This window comes from Pan paniscus, chromosome 23 (assembly GCF_029289425.2).
Source record: "Pan paniscus chromosome 23, NHGRI_mPanPan1-v2.0_pri, whole genome shotgun sequence".
NCBI lineage: Eukaryota > Metazoa > Chordata > Mammalia > Primates > Hominidae > Pan > Pan paniscus.
The window spans coordinates 31,476,652-31,496,868 of record NC_085927.1 but is presented as its reverse complement, the minus strand read 5'-3'; the positions used below and the strand labels follow the sequence as shown (position 1 = coordinate 31,496,868).

General features: G+C 54.6%; 1 protein-coding gene across 1 annotated transcript in view; it reads left to right on the top strand.

The window, feature by feature from the left end:
• The first annotated feature begins 2,242 nt into the window (after nucleotides 1-2,242).
• Nucleotides 2,243-20,217, top strand: part of PPM1F (protein phosphatase, Mg2+/Mn2+ dependent 1F) — a 33,132-nt gene continuing 15,157 nt past the window's right edge. The window contains exons 1-3 of the mRNA XM_003807739.5: nucleotides 2,243-2,346; nucleotides 9,000-9,265; nucleotides 15,436-15,584. Of these exons, the coding sequence (XP_003807787.1) occupies nucleotides 9,060-9,265; nucleotides 15,436-15,584 (355 nt within the window). The 5' untranslated portion in view covers nucleotides 2,243-2,346; nucleotides 9,000-9,059. The remainder of the gene's footprint in view (nucleotides 2,347-8,999; nucleotides 9,266-15,435; nucleotides 15,585-20,217) is intronic.

Here is a 20,217-nt window from a genome sequence, read left to right as displayed (position 1 = left end):
CAGGTCCTTGGCCTGGAGCCCATAGGGACAAGCTCCTGGTGGTGCCTCACTTTGCCATCCTCTCTAAGCCGCAGACCTTGAATGGAATCAGTGCTCAAGAGTCTAACTGGGCCCCCTCTGAGGATGCCTGTGGGAATATCAGCTTTTACCGCACCACACTGCACTTTACAGTGTGGGAGGGCCTGCCCCACGCACCACCTCACCTGTACTGCGGTTCTCAAACTTCACCCTACAGCCATTCTGTTGTAGGTGATCTCAGGGGCAGTTTGAGAAACAGTGGCTCAGGGTCTCACAGCAGCCCTCTGAGATAGGTTGGTTGCTATTGTCCCGATTTTTTCTCATCAAGAAACTGAGGCTCAGGTGAGCTAAGGAATGTGCCCAGGGCCACTGTTTATAAGAAGTAGCCTCAAGCCTTGCTCATGGTTACTGCCCTGACAGGGATCTAGGAAGGAGTGAGCAGGAGAATGGGATGAGGCAGGACCCTCCGCTCCAGCCCTGCTTTCTCTGCCCAGACACCTCCTGCCTTGCAGACCCAACCCCACCCCAGATGGTTTCCTTTCCAGTCACCCAGCTGCTAGTTCTCCAGGTTCCTGGTCTCACTCCAGGTTCCTCCTGTTGGAGAAGCATCCCAGAGACATTCATTCCTGGCAAGGACACAGGCCTGTGGACCTGAAGGCCAGGTGGGCAGAGCCACATAAGATCTGGTGCCCCATCCTCCATTTAAAAAATTATACTTTCCAACTGCATTGGTATAAAGGTGAATATATTAATATCATATATTAAAACATTTTCTTTGACATAAAGGTTTCTTTCTTCTGCCTTTAAAATAAAATATTTTGGCCAGGTGTAATGGTTCACACCTATAATCCCAGCACTTGGGAAGGCTGAGGCAGGAGGATCACTTGAGCCCAGGAGTTCAAGACCAGCCTGGGCAACATAGAGACCCTGTCTCTACAAATTTTTTTTAATCAGCTGGGCGTGGTGGTGCTTGCCTGTGTTCCCAGACACTAGGAAGGCTGAGGCAGGAGGGGAGGGTCACTTGAGCCCAGGAGTTTGAGGCTGCAGTGAGCTGTGATTATGCCACTGCACTCCAGTGTGGGCACCAGAGAAGGAGCTTGTCTCTAAAAAGAGAGAAAAAGAATATTTTCATGAGCCTCCGTGTTGGCAGAAAAATGGCCCTTCAGAGATGTTCATGTCCTATACCTGTGCCTGTGTTAGATTACATGGCAGACCCGGCATAGTGGCTCACGCCTGTACTGTAATCCCAGCACTTTGGGAGGCCGAGGCAGGCAGATCATTTGAGGTCAGGAGTTTGAGACCAGCCTGACCAACATGGTGAAACCCCATCTCTACTAAAAATACAAAAAAAATTAGCCGGGCATGGTGGTGCGTGCCTGCAGTCCCAGCTACTCGGGAGGCTGAGGCAGGAAAATCGCTTGAACCAGGGAGGCAGAGGTTGCAGTGAGTCGAGGTCATGCCACTGCAGTACAGCCTGGGTGACAGGGTGAGACTCCGTGTCAAAAAAATAATAATAATAATAAGGGGCAAAGGGGAATTAAGGTTGCTAATCAACTGATTTAGAGAGATGATGCTGGACTATCTGGGTGGGCCCAATGGCATCAGGAGGGTCTTTAGAAGTAGCAGAAGGAAGCAGAGGAGGGAATCAGAGGTGGCAGTGTGAGAAAGGCTCAACTGGCCATTGCTGGCTTCGAGGCTGTAGGAAGGGGCCACGAGCCAAGGTATGCAGGGAGCCCTTAGGAGCTGGAAAAGGCAGGGGAACAGTTTCTCCCCTAGAATCCTCAGAAAGGAACGCATTCTGGCGATCCCTGGATCTTCACCCACTGAGGCTAAGTGGACTTCTGACCTCCAGAACGGAAAGATAACAAAAGCCTCAACGTTTGTGGAAACAAACAACTCATAATGAGCCTGGGACTGTGCCTCCTTCCCCGACGGATGAGCCTGCCTGGGCAGTCTGGGTTTGCATCCCCGCTCTGTCACGTACCAGCTGTTGACGGCAGAAGTTGCTTAATTTCTGGGCGCTGTGACCTAGGGATTGCTTTCCCCATCCAGCCGCCCACCCAAAGCTGCAGAAGAGAAGCAAGAGGCTGGTGACGGGCGGCTCCGGAGCCCAGGTGGAGCCGCAGTTCGCCTACCACTAAAGGGCCGCAGTCACCGTCCACGTAGCCGCCAGGGGGCAGCAGAGGTCCGGCCCCGCCAGCCTGGAGGCCCGACTGCGCCTGCGCGGCGCCCGCGGCGGCCAGGGACGGGAAGTGGGCGGGGCCGACCGGCAGCAGCTTGCGGGACACGGAGCCGCGAGGAGACAGCTGAGGCCCGCGGAGACCAGGGGTGAGGAGGCCGGGGGGGACGGGATTAGAGGGCTGACGGGGCTGGGACGAGGGTCAGGCGAGCGCCCAAGGCGCACAGGGGTGAAATGGGACCGAGGAACCGGAGGGGTGGAATCAGAGGGCTGGGGAGGCAAGGAGGCCGAGACGAGGCTCACATGGGTGCACCGAAAGGGTGCGGGGGTGCAGTGCGGGGGGCCGAGGAGCAAGAGGGGCCGCTGCGGACCTGAGGAACCCGAGGCTGGGAGTTGGGGGGCTGGGGAGCCAAGGGGGCAGAACTGGGGGGCAGGAGGGGGTGTGGCCGAGCCGAGGGCCTGGTAGGGACCGAGGGCTATGAGGCAGAATCGGGTGCTGAGGGGGACGCGCCCCATTTTCCGAGATCTGGCCTCTCCCCACCCCCCAGGAGCCTCTGGGCCGGCACGTTGCCCCATATCCCCCAAGTCCCTGCACCTTCAGGGGCCCAGTCTGCCTGATGGCCCCCGGCTCCGCGGCCTCCCAAGCGTCCGTGAAGCGAGCGTCAGCTGCACAAGTGCTCGGGCTGCAGCTGCTTCAGCCACAGGTCTGTGAGCCAGAGCCTCAGGCGCGGAGGCCGGGCACATTGCCGCTGGGTTCGGTCAGGCAAGCCCCTGAACCTGTCTGTGCAACAGGAAGAACTGGCTCCGGCTGCAGGGATTTCGGCACAGCGCTTGACACACAGTGAGGCCCACTGCATGGTGGCGGGCTCCTTCGAAGCCTTCCACCCTGCGGGACAGAGTCACACATGTCGTGGTGGCATTCCCCGGGACAAGTTCTCTGGGCCCAGCTGAGCTCTCACCACGGGGGATAGAAAGTGGGGCCGGCCAGCACTCTGAGGCCATCTCCAGTCTCTTCTGTTGTCAAATTTCGCTCTTTTCCTCCTGCACGCGAGGTGGAAGTACCAAAGGCACTGGGCATCCAGAGACCTTGATTGAGTTCGCTTTGCCCTTTCACCTGTGTGAGACCTTAAATGGGTGCTTGCCCTCCTATAACCTATTTCTTCATCTGCAGTGTAGCCTGACAGTATGTACTTCTCAGCGTAGTTGTGAGAGGTAAACAAAACGAATGCATTTCTGAAAGCCATGAACCTCTACACAAGTTCATTTGTGGAATTCCTTTAAGATACCGCCTGAAGGCCGGGCGCGGTGGCTCATACCTGTAATCCCAGCACTTTGGGAGGCCGAGGCAGGCATATCACCTGAGGTCAAGAGTTCCAGACCAGCATGGCAAAACCCCATCTCTACTAAAAATACAAAAATTAGCCGCGCGTGGTGGCAGGTGCCTGTAATCCTAGCTACTCAGGAGGCTGAGGCAGGAGAATTGCTTGAACCTGGGAGGCGAAGGTTGCAGTGAGCTGAGATCCCACCATTGCACTCCAGCCTGGGCAACAAGAGCGAAACTCTCTCTCAAAAAAAAAAAAAGGATACCACCTGAAGCCAACCGAGTCTTTTAAGACCTGGCGCTGCTGCCCGCTGCACCCTTCAGAGTGGTGTAGCTTCCTCAGCCCACGCCACCCGCCAGTCACTCTTCCCTCTGCCATCACACTTACCACCTGCTGTACACAAAGGGCCATCGTGGGCTCCCTGACTACAGGGAGCTTACAGTCTATCAAGAAAGTCAGGCCTGTAGAAAGAAATGGTCATTGCACAGCAGTGTGACTATGCTTAATGCCATGGAACTGTACGCTTAGAAATGGTTAAAAGGATACATAGTGTGTATATTTTACAACAATACAAAAAATTTATATATGTAGAAAAAAAATCTAGGATTTACATCTAACTATTAGTAGTTATGAATAAAGAAATAAGAATCTCCTTTGGTAGAAAAAGGTTGGCCAGGCGTGGTGTCTCATACCTGTAATCACAGCACTTTGGGAGGCTGAGGCGGGCAGATCACCTGAGGTCAGGAGTTCGAGACCAGCTTGGCCAACATGATGAAACCCCATCTCTACTAAAAATACAAAAAAATTAGCCAGGCGTGGTTGTGGGTGCCTGTAATCCCAGCTACTAGGGAGGCTTAGGCAGGAGAATCACTTGAACCTGAGAGGCGGAGGTTGCAGTGAGCCGAGATTGCGCCACTGCACTCCGGCCTGGGTGACAGAGCAAGACTCTGTCTCAAAAAAAACAAAAACAAAAACACTTAACATGAATGATGCTTTTGTTACACTATAGTGGTGCAGTTTCCTTTTCTAAGGATTGCTGGGTTTTTTTCATTACCCTGGTTCTGCAGTTAAGCAAGACTCAACAAGTATTTTTTCTATGTCCCCTAAAAAACTGCAGTTGTTAAACCCTGCATTCGTTAAGCTTAGGAGTCAAAACTAATGCACTAGAGGAAAATAAATATTTTAAATTAAAAAAAAAAACTTTTTACAAGTCAGATGTGAGCAAAAGTGCCATAGAGACATGAAAGAGAGCATGCTGGATCCAAAGATGGGGAGATTTCAGCAAAGCCTGGAAGGATCTGAGAGATCTCGGGAGGCAAAATGGAAGGAGGGCACCACAAAACAAGGAGGGGAGGGGCTGCCCTAGGGTTGGGGGTACACAGAAATGGAAGGAGGAGCCATGAGAGAGCCAAAGCCCAGAGCTGGTGGCCAATGAGGGACAGGTCAGGGATAGAAGGAGTCAGAATGACTTCCCAGGTGTCATCACAGTTAAGGCCCAGGTTCCCCAGCATGAACCCCACCCTGGGACTTTGGGCAAGTTCCTTAGCTCTTCTGCTACAGCCTGCCCTGTGAAGTGGGGATAACCACAAGAGGTTGTTGGGAGGCTAAAAGCCATCCCAGGAAGAGTGCTCAAGAGTAGGGGCGGATGGCAGCTGGCAGCACCGTCAGCCACACCCCTGCAGCTGCCCCCCGATGAGTTTGCTTTGCCATTTCTCACCTATGTGGGACCTTAAATAGGTTCTAGGAGGGTGAGCACCCATTTGGTGTGCAGTGGGGCCCTGATCCAGGAGGAACCAGCTGCCAGTCGCATTTGGCCAGACTGGTCCAGGCAGGCGGTGCTGGGATGCAGGAGTCCAATGTCCCTCCCATGCCTACCCCGGGCTCTTGGTGATTTGCACAGGCTCATGCACACGTCCCTCTTATTCGGAGTTTTTCACTGGTGTGCCCTGCTCAGGAAAGCCCAGCACCAGGCTCCGCCGCCTCTGGTGCTCTCCCAGCTCTGCCTACTCCCTGCGGCTTGCCTCTGGCCTCCATGCCATTCCTGATGCTGTCTCTTCCAGTTGATCCCTCAAAGAACCACAGCACTGTCCCCTGCCCCTCCAGGCACTCCCAGGGCTGCCTCTGGTTTCCCTTGGTGAGGAATTTCTCCTTCCTGCCGGGTGTGCCATGGTGTACATCAGATTCAGGAGCTTATTGGGGAAAGGAAGGAAATGATTCCTGTCCCTTTCGACGTCTGGGCTCCAGGGAGAGAAAGCTGTGTCCTGGTTTCTCTCCTCACCCCTTGCCTTAGGTTGGTGATGCAGAAACAAGGGTGCTTGGTCCCCAGCAAGTAAGATGGCCCTGGGCACCCTGCCTTTGTAACAAGAGCAGGCAGTTGGCACAGGCCCTGAGAGTAAGCCAGCCTGTCCCCTCTACAGATGCAGACAGAGCTTCACACACAGACATCATCACACCCCCCAGACCTCACTTAGTACACATGGCACAGACACCATTGAGGCATGTGCAGATAGTGGGCACAAGGCACAGAGAGAGCAGGCAGGTGGCCACAGTGAATCAGGGTCTGCAGTGCAGACAGGAGGAGCCACCCTCCCTGAGGGAACAGGCCGATTGTGGGGAGGGGCTCACGGCACAGGAAAGAGTACCCCAAGGTCAGGAGGCAAGAAGGAGGCACCTGCATCCCAAAAGGTCCAGCAGACGTCACCAGCAAATGGGGTGGAAGTGAAGGGTCTTGAATTCTGCCCTTGACAGTGGGGCTTTACACTGTGGGCAGGGGTTTCTCCAGGGGGGCCCTCTGTGTGCTCTAGCGGGGAGCATGCTGTCCTCTCACTTGGATCCTAATCATAAATTCACATGAGCACATTTTGTGGTGAGACGGTAGAGCCTCCAGATCACTTGGAATTGCAAGGGAGTGGGAGGAGGCCCCAGGCACTGGCAGTTGCTGGGGGCAGCTCTGCATCGTTCACATTCTCCCAGAAGCTCCAGGGGCCAGGGCAGTCCCAGGCAGAAGAGGGGCCCTTGGCCGCTTGCACTGCTTGAGGGCAGCCAAGCTTGCTGGGAAATTCACGCCATCTTCGAATGCCTTACAGCTCTGCTGGGGCATGGCTGGCAGGACGTGCCGCCTCCTCATTGACCTACTAGGGCTCCCAGCCTCTGCTCATTTCTCCAGCTCACAGTCTTCCCTTTGTCGTTTGAATGTCAGTGTCCCTCCTGCTCTCAGAGTGATTTTTCCTTTTTTGCTTTATGTTCTTTTTTTTTTCTTTTTTGGTAGAGATGGGGGGTGGGGGGGGGGTGGCGATCTCACTGCCCAGGCTGGTCTTGAACTCCTGGCCTCAAGCACTCCTCCTGCCTCACCCTCCCCAAGCGCTGAGATATAGACCTGAGCCACAGCACCTTGCCAGTTGTTTTATGTTCTTTATCCTTTTACCTGCTTGCCTTCTGTAACCTGGGTTGCATTAAATTTACTCCTACTTGTGAGTAAATGTGAACCATAGCAATAAATTTAGTCTATCTCCAGAACCTTCAGTAGCAAGTACCCCTATTCCTACGTTATTTGTACGTGTCCACTTTAAATAAATTAACTTTCAATTCTGCCTCTAAAAGAAGAGAAGGGTTTTGTGTTTTGTTAATTTACCACCCTTCACCCCTTGCATTCCAAATCCCTCACTGATCAGACATTTAACTTGGTGCTGGGACCTTTCCCTCTGCCCACCCCATTCTCTTTTGTGTTTTTTATCTTTAGGCTTCCAGAAGGCTTGTTCCAAGTTAGCAATTCCTGATAAGGACAGCCCTCTTGTGGGCTGTGAGCTCCCTGCATCTCTTACTTCCCACTCTCTTCATCCTGCACCTCAGGCCTCTGCCGCAGCCGCCCTTTTAGTAAAGTTTGTAGGCAGAGTCTGTGGCTATTCTAAGACTGATGATTCTAGAAGATTCTCCTTGCCTTCTTCGTTCAGTTTTCAGAAACTGGAAGTCCTCATGAAGGTGATGGGCTGTGAAACTGTTCCCCTAATTCTCCACCCTAGAACTCGGGGTGTTCCTCAGAGTCTCATGTCCGTTTGTCACCATAAAAGAACGCAGTTTTTCTCCCTGGCTTAGTAACTGTGTAGGATTTCTTTTTTATTTTTTTCTGGATCCAATCTCATCCACTACTGCGTAGGACTCGCTGAAGAAAGTTTCCCAGCCTGAGTGTTAGACAAAGCCCAAGGTGGAGTCCCCGCTGTGGGGAGGGTTTGGAGGGGTCAGGCACCCGAGAGGAAGGGGGCAGGAGAGAGAAGGGTCCATGCTGAGTGGGTGCTGGCAGGGAGGCCCAGGTGTGGGGCCTGGAGGTGAATCCCTGGGGTGATGCAAAGAACATGGAAGGGGGGCGCTGGAGAGCTGTTTGGGTATAGGCAAGGCAGGCAGGCTGGGGAGGCGACTATGGAGATTCGGAGTTAGGAGAGAAGAGGAGCCAGAGCCACCCTGGGAGGAGGCTGTGAGGCACCATGTGCCTCTTTCCAGTGAGAGAGAAGCCGGTGAGGGAGTGAAGGCACAGGCTTTGCGATCCCTCTTTGGCCCTGTCTTCCTTCTGACACCTCAGGCGAGGGACTAACCCTCTCCAAACCTTGGGATTCTCATCTGTGAAATGGGGGCTTGTCCTGGCTCCTGGGGTGTTAGGGGCAACTCACAGGGCTGGTCAGCTCTGGTCATTCCTAAGGACTTAGGGAGGAAGAGCCCACATGCCCCACAGTGGGGTCAGCGCCTGGAACTGTCCACAGTGCCCCTCTTCCAGCCAGGGCTTAGCAGGCCTGAGCCATTCTAGGCTCACAATTCCCTCCTCCTATTAGAGAGCATTGAATAGGCTCGATGGTGTCCCACAGCACCTCCTGTCTGTCCCAGATTAAACCTCTGCTTCTCTCCTGACACCCCTTGGGTGGCCCCAGCAGCCTCTGGGGATCCCTTCCTGCTCCCACTCTGGCCTATCTCCAAAACAGCCCTGGGCCGGCCTCCTGCATCTTGGCCCTTCTCTTTCCTCCCCTGAACACCGCTAGAGCCCCAACAGGTGTCCCTCCTGCCATCTGGTCACCACGTCCAGGCTCACAGACCTGGTGGCTTCACTCCCTCACCTCAGAGCCCTCCTGGCTGCTCGGGACCCGTGATCAGGTTGAACCCCCTCACCTACCTCAGTGCCTGGCCTCGGCATCCCTGTCCTGCTCGTCTCTGGCCACGCTGGCCACCATCTGCCAGGAACAGTCTTCCTCCTCTGTCACTTCTTGACAATGTCCACCCAGCTGCTGCTCCTGGCACCATCTCCTGAGACTGGATCTCTGGATGCCCACAAGTCCCCACCTGGACTCATGTCAAAACAGCGGCCAGGGTTGTCCCTCCACCCTCTAGTGGCCCTGAACCATGAGGCCATGCACCTGCCACATGGTGCTTGCAGGTGGGCACCTGCATTGCTGGTGCCGTGGCCCCCTGATTCTGCTGACTCTGACATTTCTCCCCAGGGTGAAGCCTGGAGACCCTCTTGCCCTGGCCCAGCTGCAGACCCCCGGGATGCTCTGGGCATGTCCTCTGGAGCCCCACAGAAGAGCAGCCCAATGGCCAGTGGAACTGAGGAGACCCCAGGCTTCCTGGACACGCTCCTGCAAGACTTCCCAGCCCTGCTGAACCCAGAGGACCCTCTGCCATGGAAGGCCCCAGGGACGGTGCTCAGCCAGGAGGAGGTGGAGGGCGAGCTGGCTGAGCTGGCCATGGGCTTTCTGGGCAGCAGGTAGGCCTGTGCACCCCCAAAGGGGACGGGGAGTAAGGGCACGGCACCAGGGCCGACAAGGGATGTGGCTGCTGCTCCCCTACACGTCCAGCCCCACACGGGGATCTGCAGCCCCGGATCCCTATGCAGCACCATGTGGAACTCCCGTGGCTGCTGTGGCAAAGCACCACACACTGGGCACTCAACACAGCCAAAGCTCATTCTTTCACAGGGCTGGAGGCCAGAGTCCAAGATCAAGGTGGCAGCTGCGCCATGCTCTCTCAAAGGCCGCAGGGAAGAGTCTGCCTTTCTGTTAGCGCCTGGCCTTGACTTCCTGGAGGTCCTTGGCTTGTAGACTCATTCCTCCTAGCTGGCCTTGTTGCACATGGCATCTCCCCATGTGTGTGTCTGTGCCTTCACACCTCCCCACCCTGCCTGCTGTGTGTCTGTGACTCCTCCTCTTATAAGGACATGGGCATTTTGGACCAGGGGCTGCCCTCCTACAGTGTGATCTCACCTTTCTTTTTGTGGAGAATGGGGTCTCGCTATGTTGCCCAGGCTGGTCTCGAATTTCTGGGCTCCATGGATCCTCATGTTTTTGCCTCCCTAAATGCTGGGATCACAGGCATGAGCCACTCCAGCCAGTGTGACCTCATGTGAACATAACTAATTACATTTGCAAAGACTTTAACTCCAAATAAGATCATATTCTGAGCCACAGGGGGCTGGGGCTTCAACATACCTTTTAGGGAACACAATTTAATGCATAGCAGCTGATAAGCAGTACGTCCTGTTTCCGATCCGTGTGATGGACGAGGAGGCAGAGGTGGGTAGATGAAGAGGCTGGCCTGAGGCCTTACAGTCAAGGAGTGGCAGAGCCACATGGCACCCCAGCCACCACGATCTGAGAGATAGCTGGCACTGTCCCCCTTCCAAAGGTGAGGAAGCTGAGGCACAGAGAGGTAGCACAACTAGCTTAGCAGATTTCGGGGAAGATAGAGAGTTGGGTGTCCACCAGCAGACAGTGTGTAGCTGTCTCCTAGGCTGAACTCAGAGGGCCTTTCCTTGGAAGACCCTTGCCCTCCCCTTCTTCATTTATTCATTCATTCTGGAAGTATTTGTCCCATGAAAGATGGTGAAGGACAAGGTCTTTTCTCGAACCCTCTCTGCTCAGACAGGGTCTTGGAGTTAGGCTGTCTGTCTGGCACAGGGGACAGCTCATAGAGGTGAGCAGGCTGGTGGGCCACGTGCTGTTTCTGTGAACCTAGTCCCTTGCTGAGGGGATGTGCGCATGGTCCCCAGTCCCAGCATCACCCAAATCACCTGAAATATCACCTGAAGCCATGACAGGCTCTCAGCCATAGCTCCCTCTGACAGAGCCTCCATCCTCGGTGGCTGCCTCAGTATCCCCCAAGTGTGCACTTCCTTTGCCCCTTGCAGCGAATCAACTCTGTTCCTGACACCCACCAAGGACCTATTTTCCTTGACCCCAGGCCCTAGCAGAGTCAGTGACTTGTGCTCTCCCTGTGCAACATGGGCACAAACATTGCTAAGTGTCAGCCACATGCAAGGGCCATGCCACCCAGCATCCCCCACAGCTGCCTAGAGCTCAGGAGGAAATGTCTGGTGACCACGCTCCATGAGGTCGTGGCATGCGCAAAGGGTGTTATTGGCTTGTTTTGAGGAAATATTTTAGATATGTGGCACAAAGTGAATCAGCCCCCAGTGGTGGAGCAGAGTGGGCCCAGCAGGGGTGCCACGCACGGGAGGTGAGGGAAGGCCTCACGTTCTGCCTTCTTGAGAGGAGCAGGTGGCACTCTGCAGGGAGCAGGGGAGTCCAGACCAGGGAGTTCTGCAGCCACTGGGTCTTCGTGGAGGTGGCATGGGACCATTGCTGCCTTGAGGCAAAAAGCCAGGCCCGGGACAGAAGGGTTGGTGCACTTTGGCCCAAGCATGAGGTGACCGGGCAAAGCCAAGCGGTGCCAGCCCCAAGCTGGGGATCAGATGGAAAAGCCATCCCGGGGAACGACAGAGCCCAGGGGTTTGCTGGGCCTGCGTGGGGCACAGGTGCTGAAGACGGACAGGCCGCAGCACCCGGGTGACAACATCAGCCTTCAGTTCCTGGGCAGGGGGAGAAGGGCGCAGAGCAGGGTCCCAGGGAAGGATCCAAGGTGGGAGGTCCTGGAGGGCTGAGGAGTGAGTAGGCAGTGCAGGTGACCTGCCCAGGAGGGCCCCGAACCAAAGTTGGGGTCAGTGCTGGGGGCGCAGGGGAGGGCAATGGGTTTTGGTTTTGATGCGAGAGCAGCCAGACTTGTTGAGCGGCTGCTGTGTGAGCCACCTAGTGATGGGTGCGAGCAGGAGGGGTGCAGAACTCCCGAGTCTCCTCAGCCCCCAGGAACCCACCTTACATGGTGAACTAAAATGGAGTATTTGAAGTTGTTATATGTTCCAGCCATCTTATTGGATTTATTTTTTAAGTTATTTTTGTTCTTTTCTAGCATCTTCTTTCACACGCAGGTGTGGATGTGCATAGGTGTAGTCAGCACTTGGGGTCTGAGCCTCACACGTTGTCTACACTAAGCCTGGCTGTCCACACACACGCATTCACATGTGCCCATACACAGTCACGAGTTCCACCTCCGAGCTCTGCTTCCCGTGTCCCAGCCTGAGGAGGGGCTCTTGGGCATGAAGGGCTTTGAGCATCTTGGTCCCTGAGCTCTTTCACAGACCGTAAAAGGCATCCTTCTGGAGGCCATCCAGGAGTCAGAACATCCAGTCCACAGGGGGCTATTTACGCCTTGTCTCCGCTCTTGTTTGGAGCCTCCTGTCACATATTTGAGTCTCTGAGCAGTGCATACCGTACACTAATGATTTGAGTGTGGTTTTTGTCTCTGCCACTAGACTATAAGCCCCTTGTAACAGCCCCTGCCCCAAGGTCGGTGAGACGTGTTTCTCAGGCACCTGGGCCTTGCATACACCTTGGCTTGTCCCTGGAGCATCTTCTTGCCTTGTGTAGGAGCCTGCTCTGCAGGGACCAGAATCAGGGTGGATCTGCATGGTGCAGTGACTCAGGGCTGAGGGCCTCTAGGGCGTGTCCCAGGCCAGACCCTGGGATGAGGCAGGAGCTGTGTCCAGGAAGAGGACGATGGTGGCCCTTGGCCAGGCATTGTCTGGGTCCCCACAGCCGGAAACTGCCTCCCTGCCCCAGCAGCAGTGGCGGGTGGGCAGGAAGCTGAGGCCTGGCCTCACCGGGACCAAGGGAAACAGGCGTCCTTCCTCCCTGCTGTGCAAAAGGAAAACCCAGCAGTTGGCAGGAAACCCCCAAATGGCAGAGGAACTAATTTCTCATGTCTTGGCTGGTTGTTTTTCAAAGGCAGTTCCAGAGGCTTCTCCCATGAGTCACCCTTTCATTTTAAAAATCAGGAATCCGCTGAGCATGGTGGCTCATGCCTGTAATCCCAGCTACTCAGGAGGCTGAGGCAGGAGAATCACTTGAACCCGAGAGGTGGAGGTTGTGGTGAGCTGAGATCACGCCATTGCACTCCAGCCTGGGCAACTAGAGCGAAACTCCGTCTCAGAAAAAAAAAAAAAAAAAAAATCAGGAATCCATCCCGGTAGATTCCTCAGACCATCAGTAGATACCTTGGGTGCCCAGCCCCCATGGAACAAGACCTGTCAGCCTGTGCTGTTGGAAGGTCCTCGCCTTCCAGTTAAAGCCGGGAGTGTCGGCCCAGTGCAGAATCACCTCGCCACCCCAGGCATGCTCCCCTGACCCCCACTCTCAGGGACAGGCACACAGGGGTGAATGTGTGTTGTCCAGCTTCCAGGGCCCCCACTGGGTGAGAAGGCAGATTCCAGGGGTCAAAATGCATGTTAGAGGCCATAGGGCCACTGAGGGAGCGACCCCTTCTGCCCAGAAAAGCCAGGGATGGCTCAGAATTTTAGACACTCCTCCCCACTGCTCTCCTTCTCAGCCACAGATGGCTTCAGTGTTTCTTTCCCTGATCTGCCCCGTGGCTCTCTTCTGCCCTGCCTACCTGCTAAAAGACGCTAACCCTCCTGTCGGTTTGCTTTCAGCCTGCTGCGACCTCCCTTTCTACCCACTACGCCTCCTTGACTGCTCAGCTCTGTTCTATGACATTGAAAGCAGTGACCCAGTCTCACTTCTTAAAACATTTCCTTCGTGGCACCCAGAAGGCCACTCCTGGAGTCATCCCCACTTTGCTAGCCATGCTCTGGTCCTGTGGGACTCAGCCCCCTATCCTCATTCATTCCGCAGCTCCATCTCCTGCCCAGACCATGTTCTTGCAGGCCCTCAGGCCTCTTGACCTCCGTGGAACACAAGTCGCTGTGGAAACAGAGCCCATTGCCCATCCCCTGCCTGACTCTTCCATCCCCATCAGGGTAATTAACTGTACCACGAGCCTTCTAGTTGCTCAGAATAGAAACTTCAACACTGTCCCTGCCCCTCCATTTATACTGCCCGACTCTGTCTGCTCCTGTTTGTCACCATGGCCCTGCCCAGCCCAGGTCTTGGACTCTCTCCTCTAGACAGTCGTCCCCTTCTTGCCAGCCCACCCTCCACACCAGGGTCAGAGAGGCCTAAAAGCCCCATCTGATCATGCCATGTCCCTCTTCAAACAGACCAAAGGCGGCCAGGTGTGGCGGCTCATGCCATTATCCCAGGGCTTTGGGAGGCTGAGATGGGAGGATCACTTGAGGGCAGGAGTTCAAGACCAGCCTGGACAACATAGCAAAACCCCACCTGTACAAAAAATTTACAGATTAACTGGACATGGTGATGTCTGTAGCCCTAACTACTACCTGTAGCCCTAACTACTCTGGAGTCTGAGGTGAGAGGATCTCTTGAGCCCAGGGGTTTGAGGCTGCAGCGAGCCATGATTGCACAGCTGTGCTCCAGCCTGGGAGACAGAGCAAGACCCTGTCTCTAAAAATAAATAAATGAAACACAGACCAATGGCAGTGCTTCCCTGTTAGCATAAAGCTTGGCCTGCCCTGTTCCCACAGCCCCTCACCCCGGCAGCTCCTATGGCCCCATCCGCCCAGGGACCTTGTGGACCACGCACAGCCACTTCCTCTGCTGAGTGTGCCCATGGGTCCCACACCCCAGGATCAGCTTCCTGGAGCTGCTGTACAAATGACCACAGACCCAGCAGCTTAAACAACAGAAGTGTGCTTCATGGTGCTGGAGGCTGTCATCTGAGATCAGGATATTGACAGAACTGGCTCCTTCTGGTGGTTTGTGGGCAACCCTTGGCATTCCCTGGCTTGTAGGTTCATCCCCCAGGTCTCTGCCTCATGTTCCCATGGCATTCTGTCTGTGTGTGTGTCTGTGTCCAAATTCCTCCCCCAACCTGTTTTTTTTTTTTTTTTTTGGAGACAGCATCTCGCTCTGTCGCCCAGGCTGGAGTGCAGTGGCACAATCTTGGCTCACTGCAACCTCCACCTCCCGGGTTCAAGCAATTCTTCTGCCTCAGCCTCCTGAGTAGCTGGAACTACAGGCATGCGCCACCACACCCGGCTAATTTTTGTATTTTTAGTAGAGATGAGGTTTTACTATGTTGGCCAGGCTGGTCTCAAACTCCTGACCTCGTGATCTACCCGCCTTGGCCTCCCAAAGTACTGGGATTACAGATGTGAGCCACCGCACCCGGCCCAAATTCCCCCTTTTTCATAGAGACATCAGTCATTGGAGTAGGGGCCCAGCCTGCTCCAGCATGACGTCATCTTAACTAATTCCATCTGTAATGACCCTGTTTCCAAATGAGCTCCATTCGGAGGTACTGGGGGTTAGGGCCTCAGTGTATGAATTTAGGGGGGACACAATTCAACCCAGAACACTCCCCACCCCCCAGGGTCCCCAGCTGGCATGGGTGATTCCTCTGCCCTCCTGTGGCCAGGAGCCGTCATCAGCATGGATGTCAGGCAGTTTACTTGCCCATCAACAGCCCCCTCCCCACTAGCCCCAGGCTCAAGTGTGGTCCAGCTCCCCACCAGATGGTTGTGCGTCTGCCTTTGCTGTCGTGTGACCTTCCTGTCCCAGCTCCCTGGGGACAGGGGCCGCCCTGCTGGCCGTGACCCCTCAGCATGTGGGCTGACAGTTGGGGAAGGGGTGCTAGGTGTGGTCTCCTGCTGGGGGCTGCCCCTCACTTCCCCCTCCTCATCCCTAGGAAGGCCCCGCCACCACTTGCTGCTGCTCTGGCCCACGAAGCAGTTTCACAGCTGCTACAGACAGACCTTTCCGAATTCAGGAAGTTGCCCAGGGAGGAGGAAGAAGAGGAGGAGGACGATGACGAGGAGGAAAAGGCCCCTGTGACCTGTGAGTTCTGTTTCTTCTGAGGTGGCCCCAGGGCTGCTTAGCAGGCAACAAAGGGTGACGACATTGTGGGAAGCCCATTGATTGGGGTCCCTAAGGGTGCTGGGGCCCTCGCTCACAACGGCAGCAGAATCAAGGAGCAGAGAAGGCTTGGGACCCCAGCGAGGTGGAGGGTGGCAGTCACAGCCCTCCACAGGTCATATAGTTCCCAGTCAGCCCACGAGGCAGGGGTGGGTGGTGCAGACACCCTCCTGTGTCCTGTCTGACTGAAGTTCCAGAACAGCCCAGGAAATTAAAGATGCTTATCCCGTTTCACAGAGGATCTCACAGGTGATCGATCTCTGGTCATGCAGCCAGGTTCAAGTGCCCTCAGTGTTGTAACTCAGTTAACATGCGCCCGGGCAGGCGAAGTCAGGGTTGGCCAGGTGGCATGCCAGCAGGTCTTGGGGCAGCAGCGTGGTCCCCTCAACGCTCGGGCCCCCTGCCTCAGCTGCCCCCAAGTCAGGATTCTGTTGGGTGGAGACGCTCTACGGTGTCCATGAGCCCCATGGTTAGATGCTGGTGGAAGCTTGTCTGTCAGCCTGCTCCTGGGACAGCCATAAGCATGGTGTGGCCAGGGGAACCCAGAAATGGAGAGGGCTGCAGAGCCATTTCACAGAGAATATAATCATTAAAAAGCAGGGCTTTTATTTCATGTGACTTTCTTTCATTCTCCTAGTAATTTCATTTTATTATATTTCGCCAAAGTGTTGGTTGATGTTAGACCAGAAATACAGGGCGTAAGAATCGCAGGCTGCAGCAGGGGTGCCACAAGGGGGTAGCAACGTCCCACCCAGCTGAATAGTTGTCCCTGGACAGGCCAACAGGCAGCAGAGTTGCAGTGGATTTTCCCTTCCTTGCCATTTCCTGTCTGCCATTTCCTTTCCCTTCCTTTGCCATTTCCTTTCCTTTCCCTGTTGTTCTAAGTTCGGCATTACTAGTGCATGCGTGCATCCGGGGAAAAGGAACAAGGTGGGAGAAGAGAGAGAAAGCGAATACCGGAGGCCGCCAGCATCAGTGGGTGCCCGCGCTCTCCTCCTCGCTCTCGTCCTCTGCCCTCCGCCCTGGCTCCCTGCCCGCATTCCCTGGGAGCGCAGCCTTGCCTTAGCCTAGGAGACAGCTGTCCACAGTGACAGGCGGCCATTGTTCTCGGCCGAGCCAGCAGGCTTCCGGCCGGTGGCAGCTGCTGCTCCTCCGCTCTGCGGCCCCACCAAGGGGGCGCCGCCACCGCCCAGGCCCTCCCCGCCTGATGGGTCTCTGTCCGTCCACGCGGGAGACAGCGCCACCTGCCGGTGAGAAGGAGCGTTGCCGCGCCGGCACCAGCCCAGTCCTAAGCTCGGGGCTCCTGCAGGCCTGGGAAGGAGGGAGGGCGCAGCTAGAAGGAAGTCTCGCCTGCCCTTGCTTCCCTGTCTGTCAGAGTGCCTCGCAGCAGGCCTGCCTAGCGGCCTTGATCATGCTCTCCCTGTCACGGAAGTAGAATGTAGTCAAGTTTTTGGACTCCAAGCCATTCTTACAAAATTGCATCAGAGTGGGGATTGTATTATAAGAATTGCCACTGAAGAGCAGCGAGTGGCTGAAACCTCTGTGTGGCTGCCAGTCAGCCCCTCCCCGGTGACTGGATCAGCGAAGAATCCAGAAGCGAGGTTGCGGGGCTGCAGCCCTTGGCATGGGGAGTCCGTGGGCTGGGCAGCACTGCCTCAGCCGCTGGCCTTTCCTGAGCAGAGTCTAGGCTAAGCGGCTGTTGGAAATAGCAGTAGCACCCGGGGCGAGACCGTGAGCCACAGCGGCGGCCGGAGTCTCCCCCAGCCCGAGCTCAGGCCTGGTAAGCACCAGGAGCCCACAGTTTCCAGAGGGAGTGAGGAGTCCATGGCATTTAGGGGCAGTTTTCTGGGCACAGTGGCCCTCAGACGAGAGGAAGAGGAGGCAGCGCTACAAGGACTGGCAGGACGAGGGGGGTTTCCTGCTGGTTTGCAGGGGATCCACTGGCCAAACTTGTGTGGAGCTGCCTTCCCTGAGCTGGGCCTGCCTGAATGAGTTCTCAGGCCCCTCCTTCACCCATAGCCTTGCCAGTCCCCAGTTCTTGCCAAATGCTTGAATAGGCCCCTGTGTTGGCCATGGCGGCAGCAGCCGGCTCTGGATGCCCCCACACCTGCCTTGATGCATGGATTCCCAAGAACCTGTCTTTCTGTGACCTCCTGCGTGCATAAGCCCTCGCGTTCATGGTTCTTCCTTGGTGGCCCCCTCTGGCCTCAGCCCTTCTCCTTTTCTTCCACAGCCTCCGCCTTTAGGCAGGAGCTCTTTCCTCCTCTCAGTTCCCCATGTCCTTTGGGTGTGGCCTGTGACACTCAACTCCTGCCCTCGGCTGACTGGCCCTGATTCACCATGCTTGCCACGTGCACCTGGGCTGGCAGGAGTTCCAGGAGAGTTTGTGCATTGAAGTGACATGAGTCCCTGAAGCCAGAGCCCCCATGGTTTCCTTTGGGCCTGTTACTGGTTGATCTTTTCTTGAGAAGCCAAGCTTAGGTAGGATTTGGGTATTTTTTCTTTTCAAATGAGTATTGTGGCTTATATTATTTGTTGCTACATAGCAAATTGCCCCAAATGTAGTGGCTTAAAACAACAGACATTTATTCTCCCAGTTTCTGTGGGTCTGGAATCTGGGAGCAGCTTAGCTGGTTCTGGTCCAGGGTCTCTTACTGGGTTGTGGTGACATGGTTGCTGGCTGGGCTGGAGGGCCTGCTTCCGCGGTGGTTTCAACACACGGCCACTGACAGGAGGCCCTGGTCCCGTCCCATGTGGACTCTCCGTGGTGCTGCTTGAGCATCCTCACAGCTCAGATTGAGCGATGAGAGGGAGGGAGGAAGAGAGTGAGAATACACAAGGCGGGAGGCGCAGGGCCTCTTTGTTTCGTAACACCTGAAGCACACGCAGTCACTGCCACTCTCTTCATCAGAAGCAGCCAGCTCCCACACTCAGCAGTGGGAAGTGAGCTCCACCTCGCAAAAGGGGAAGTCAAAGAATTTGTGGACATGCTTTAAAGCCACTGTCACACGAGACTAACACTTGTAATGAAAAACTGGGGAAGTATTAAGAAAGTGTACTTCAGGAAAAAGCTGTCCGTGGAACTGCCACATGCAGGCCCACTCTGACACCTTGGTTGTGTGCTGTTCCCGCCTTTTTTTTTCTGGCCCTGGTGGTTTTTCATGGACTTGTAGTTAAACTGCATATGTAATTTTCCTTCTTTTTTCACTTAGTATCATGACATAAGCATTTTACATGCTTATAAACTCTATTAAAATCCATTTTTTAGTTTTCTGTTTTAAGAGACCAGGTCTCCCTCTGTCACCCAGACTGGAATGCAGTGGTGTAATCGGAGATTGCCGTAACCTCGACGTCCTTGGCTCAAGGGATCCTCCTGCCCCAGCCTCCCGAATAGCTGGGATTAGATATACCACCACACGCAGCTAATTTTTTTTGGTTTGGTGTTGTTTGTTTGTGACTGAGTTTCGCTCTGTTGTCCAGGCTGGAGTGTAGTGGCTCAATCTTGGCTCACTGCAACCTCTGCCTCCCGGATTCAAGCAATTTTCCTGCCTCAGCCTCCCAAGTAGCTGGGACTACATGTGCATGCCAGCACGCCCAGCTAATTTTTGTATTTTTAGTAGAGACGGGGTTTCACTTTGTTGGTCAGGGTGGTCTCGAACTCCGGACCTCAAGTGATCTGCCTGCCTTTACCTCTCAAAGCGCTGGGACTACAGGCATGAGCCATGGCGCCCAGCCTGTTTGTTTTTAAGAGACAAGGTCTGTTTATGTTATCCAGGCTGGTCTTGAACTCCTGACCTCAAGCAGTCCTCCCACCTCAGCCTCTCAAAGTGCTGGGATTACAGGCATGAGCCACTATGCCTGGGCTAGTTTTTTTTAATTAAACTTTTTGTTTTGAGATAATCATAGCTGCACATGCAGTTGTAATAAATAATACAAAGAGATTCCATGTACACTTTACCCAGTTTCCTCCAATGGTAACATTTTGCAAAACTATAATAAAATATCACCACCAGGATCCTAACATGGTCAAAATACAGAGCAGTTCCATCACCAGGATCCCTCCTGTCACCCTTTTAAGGCCACCCTTATACCCCCACCCCTACAGACCCCATCCCTAACCACTGGCAACTACTAATCTTCTCGGCTTCTACCATTTTATTATTTCAAGAACACATATAAATGGAAGCATATGATGTGTAACTTTAGGGGACTGGTTTAATTCTCTGGAGATTAGCCCAGGTTGTTTGACGCATCAGGAGTTCATTCTTTGCCATTCTTGAGTGGTATTCAAAGGTATGGGTCGACCACGGTTTGTTTAACCATTTCCACGTTGAAGGACATCTAGGCTGACTCCAGATTTTGGCTGTTCCAGATAAAGCTGCTATGAACATTTGTGTTCATGTGTTCAAGCTTTTATGTGAACAGTCTTCATTGTTCTGGGATAAGTCCACAGGAGTGCCACGGTGGGGTCGTATGGGAGTTGCATATTTCGTTATGAAAATCATATTTAATAGCAGCTTAATTCTTCATCAAGAGACTAGATCTTTTTTTTTTT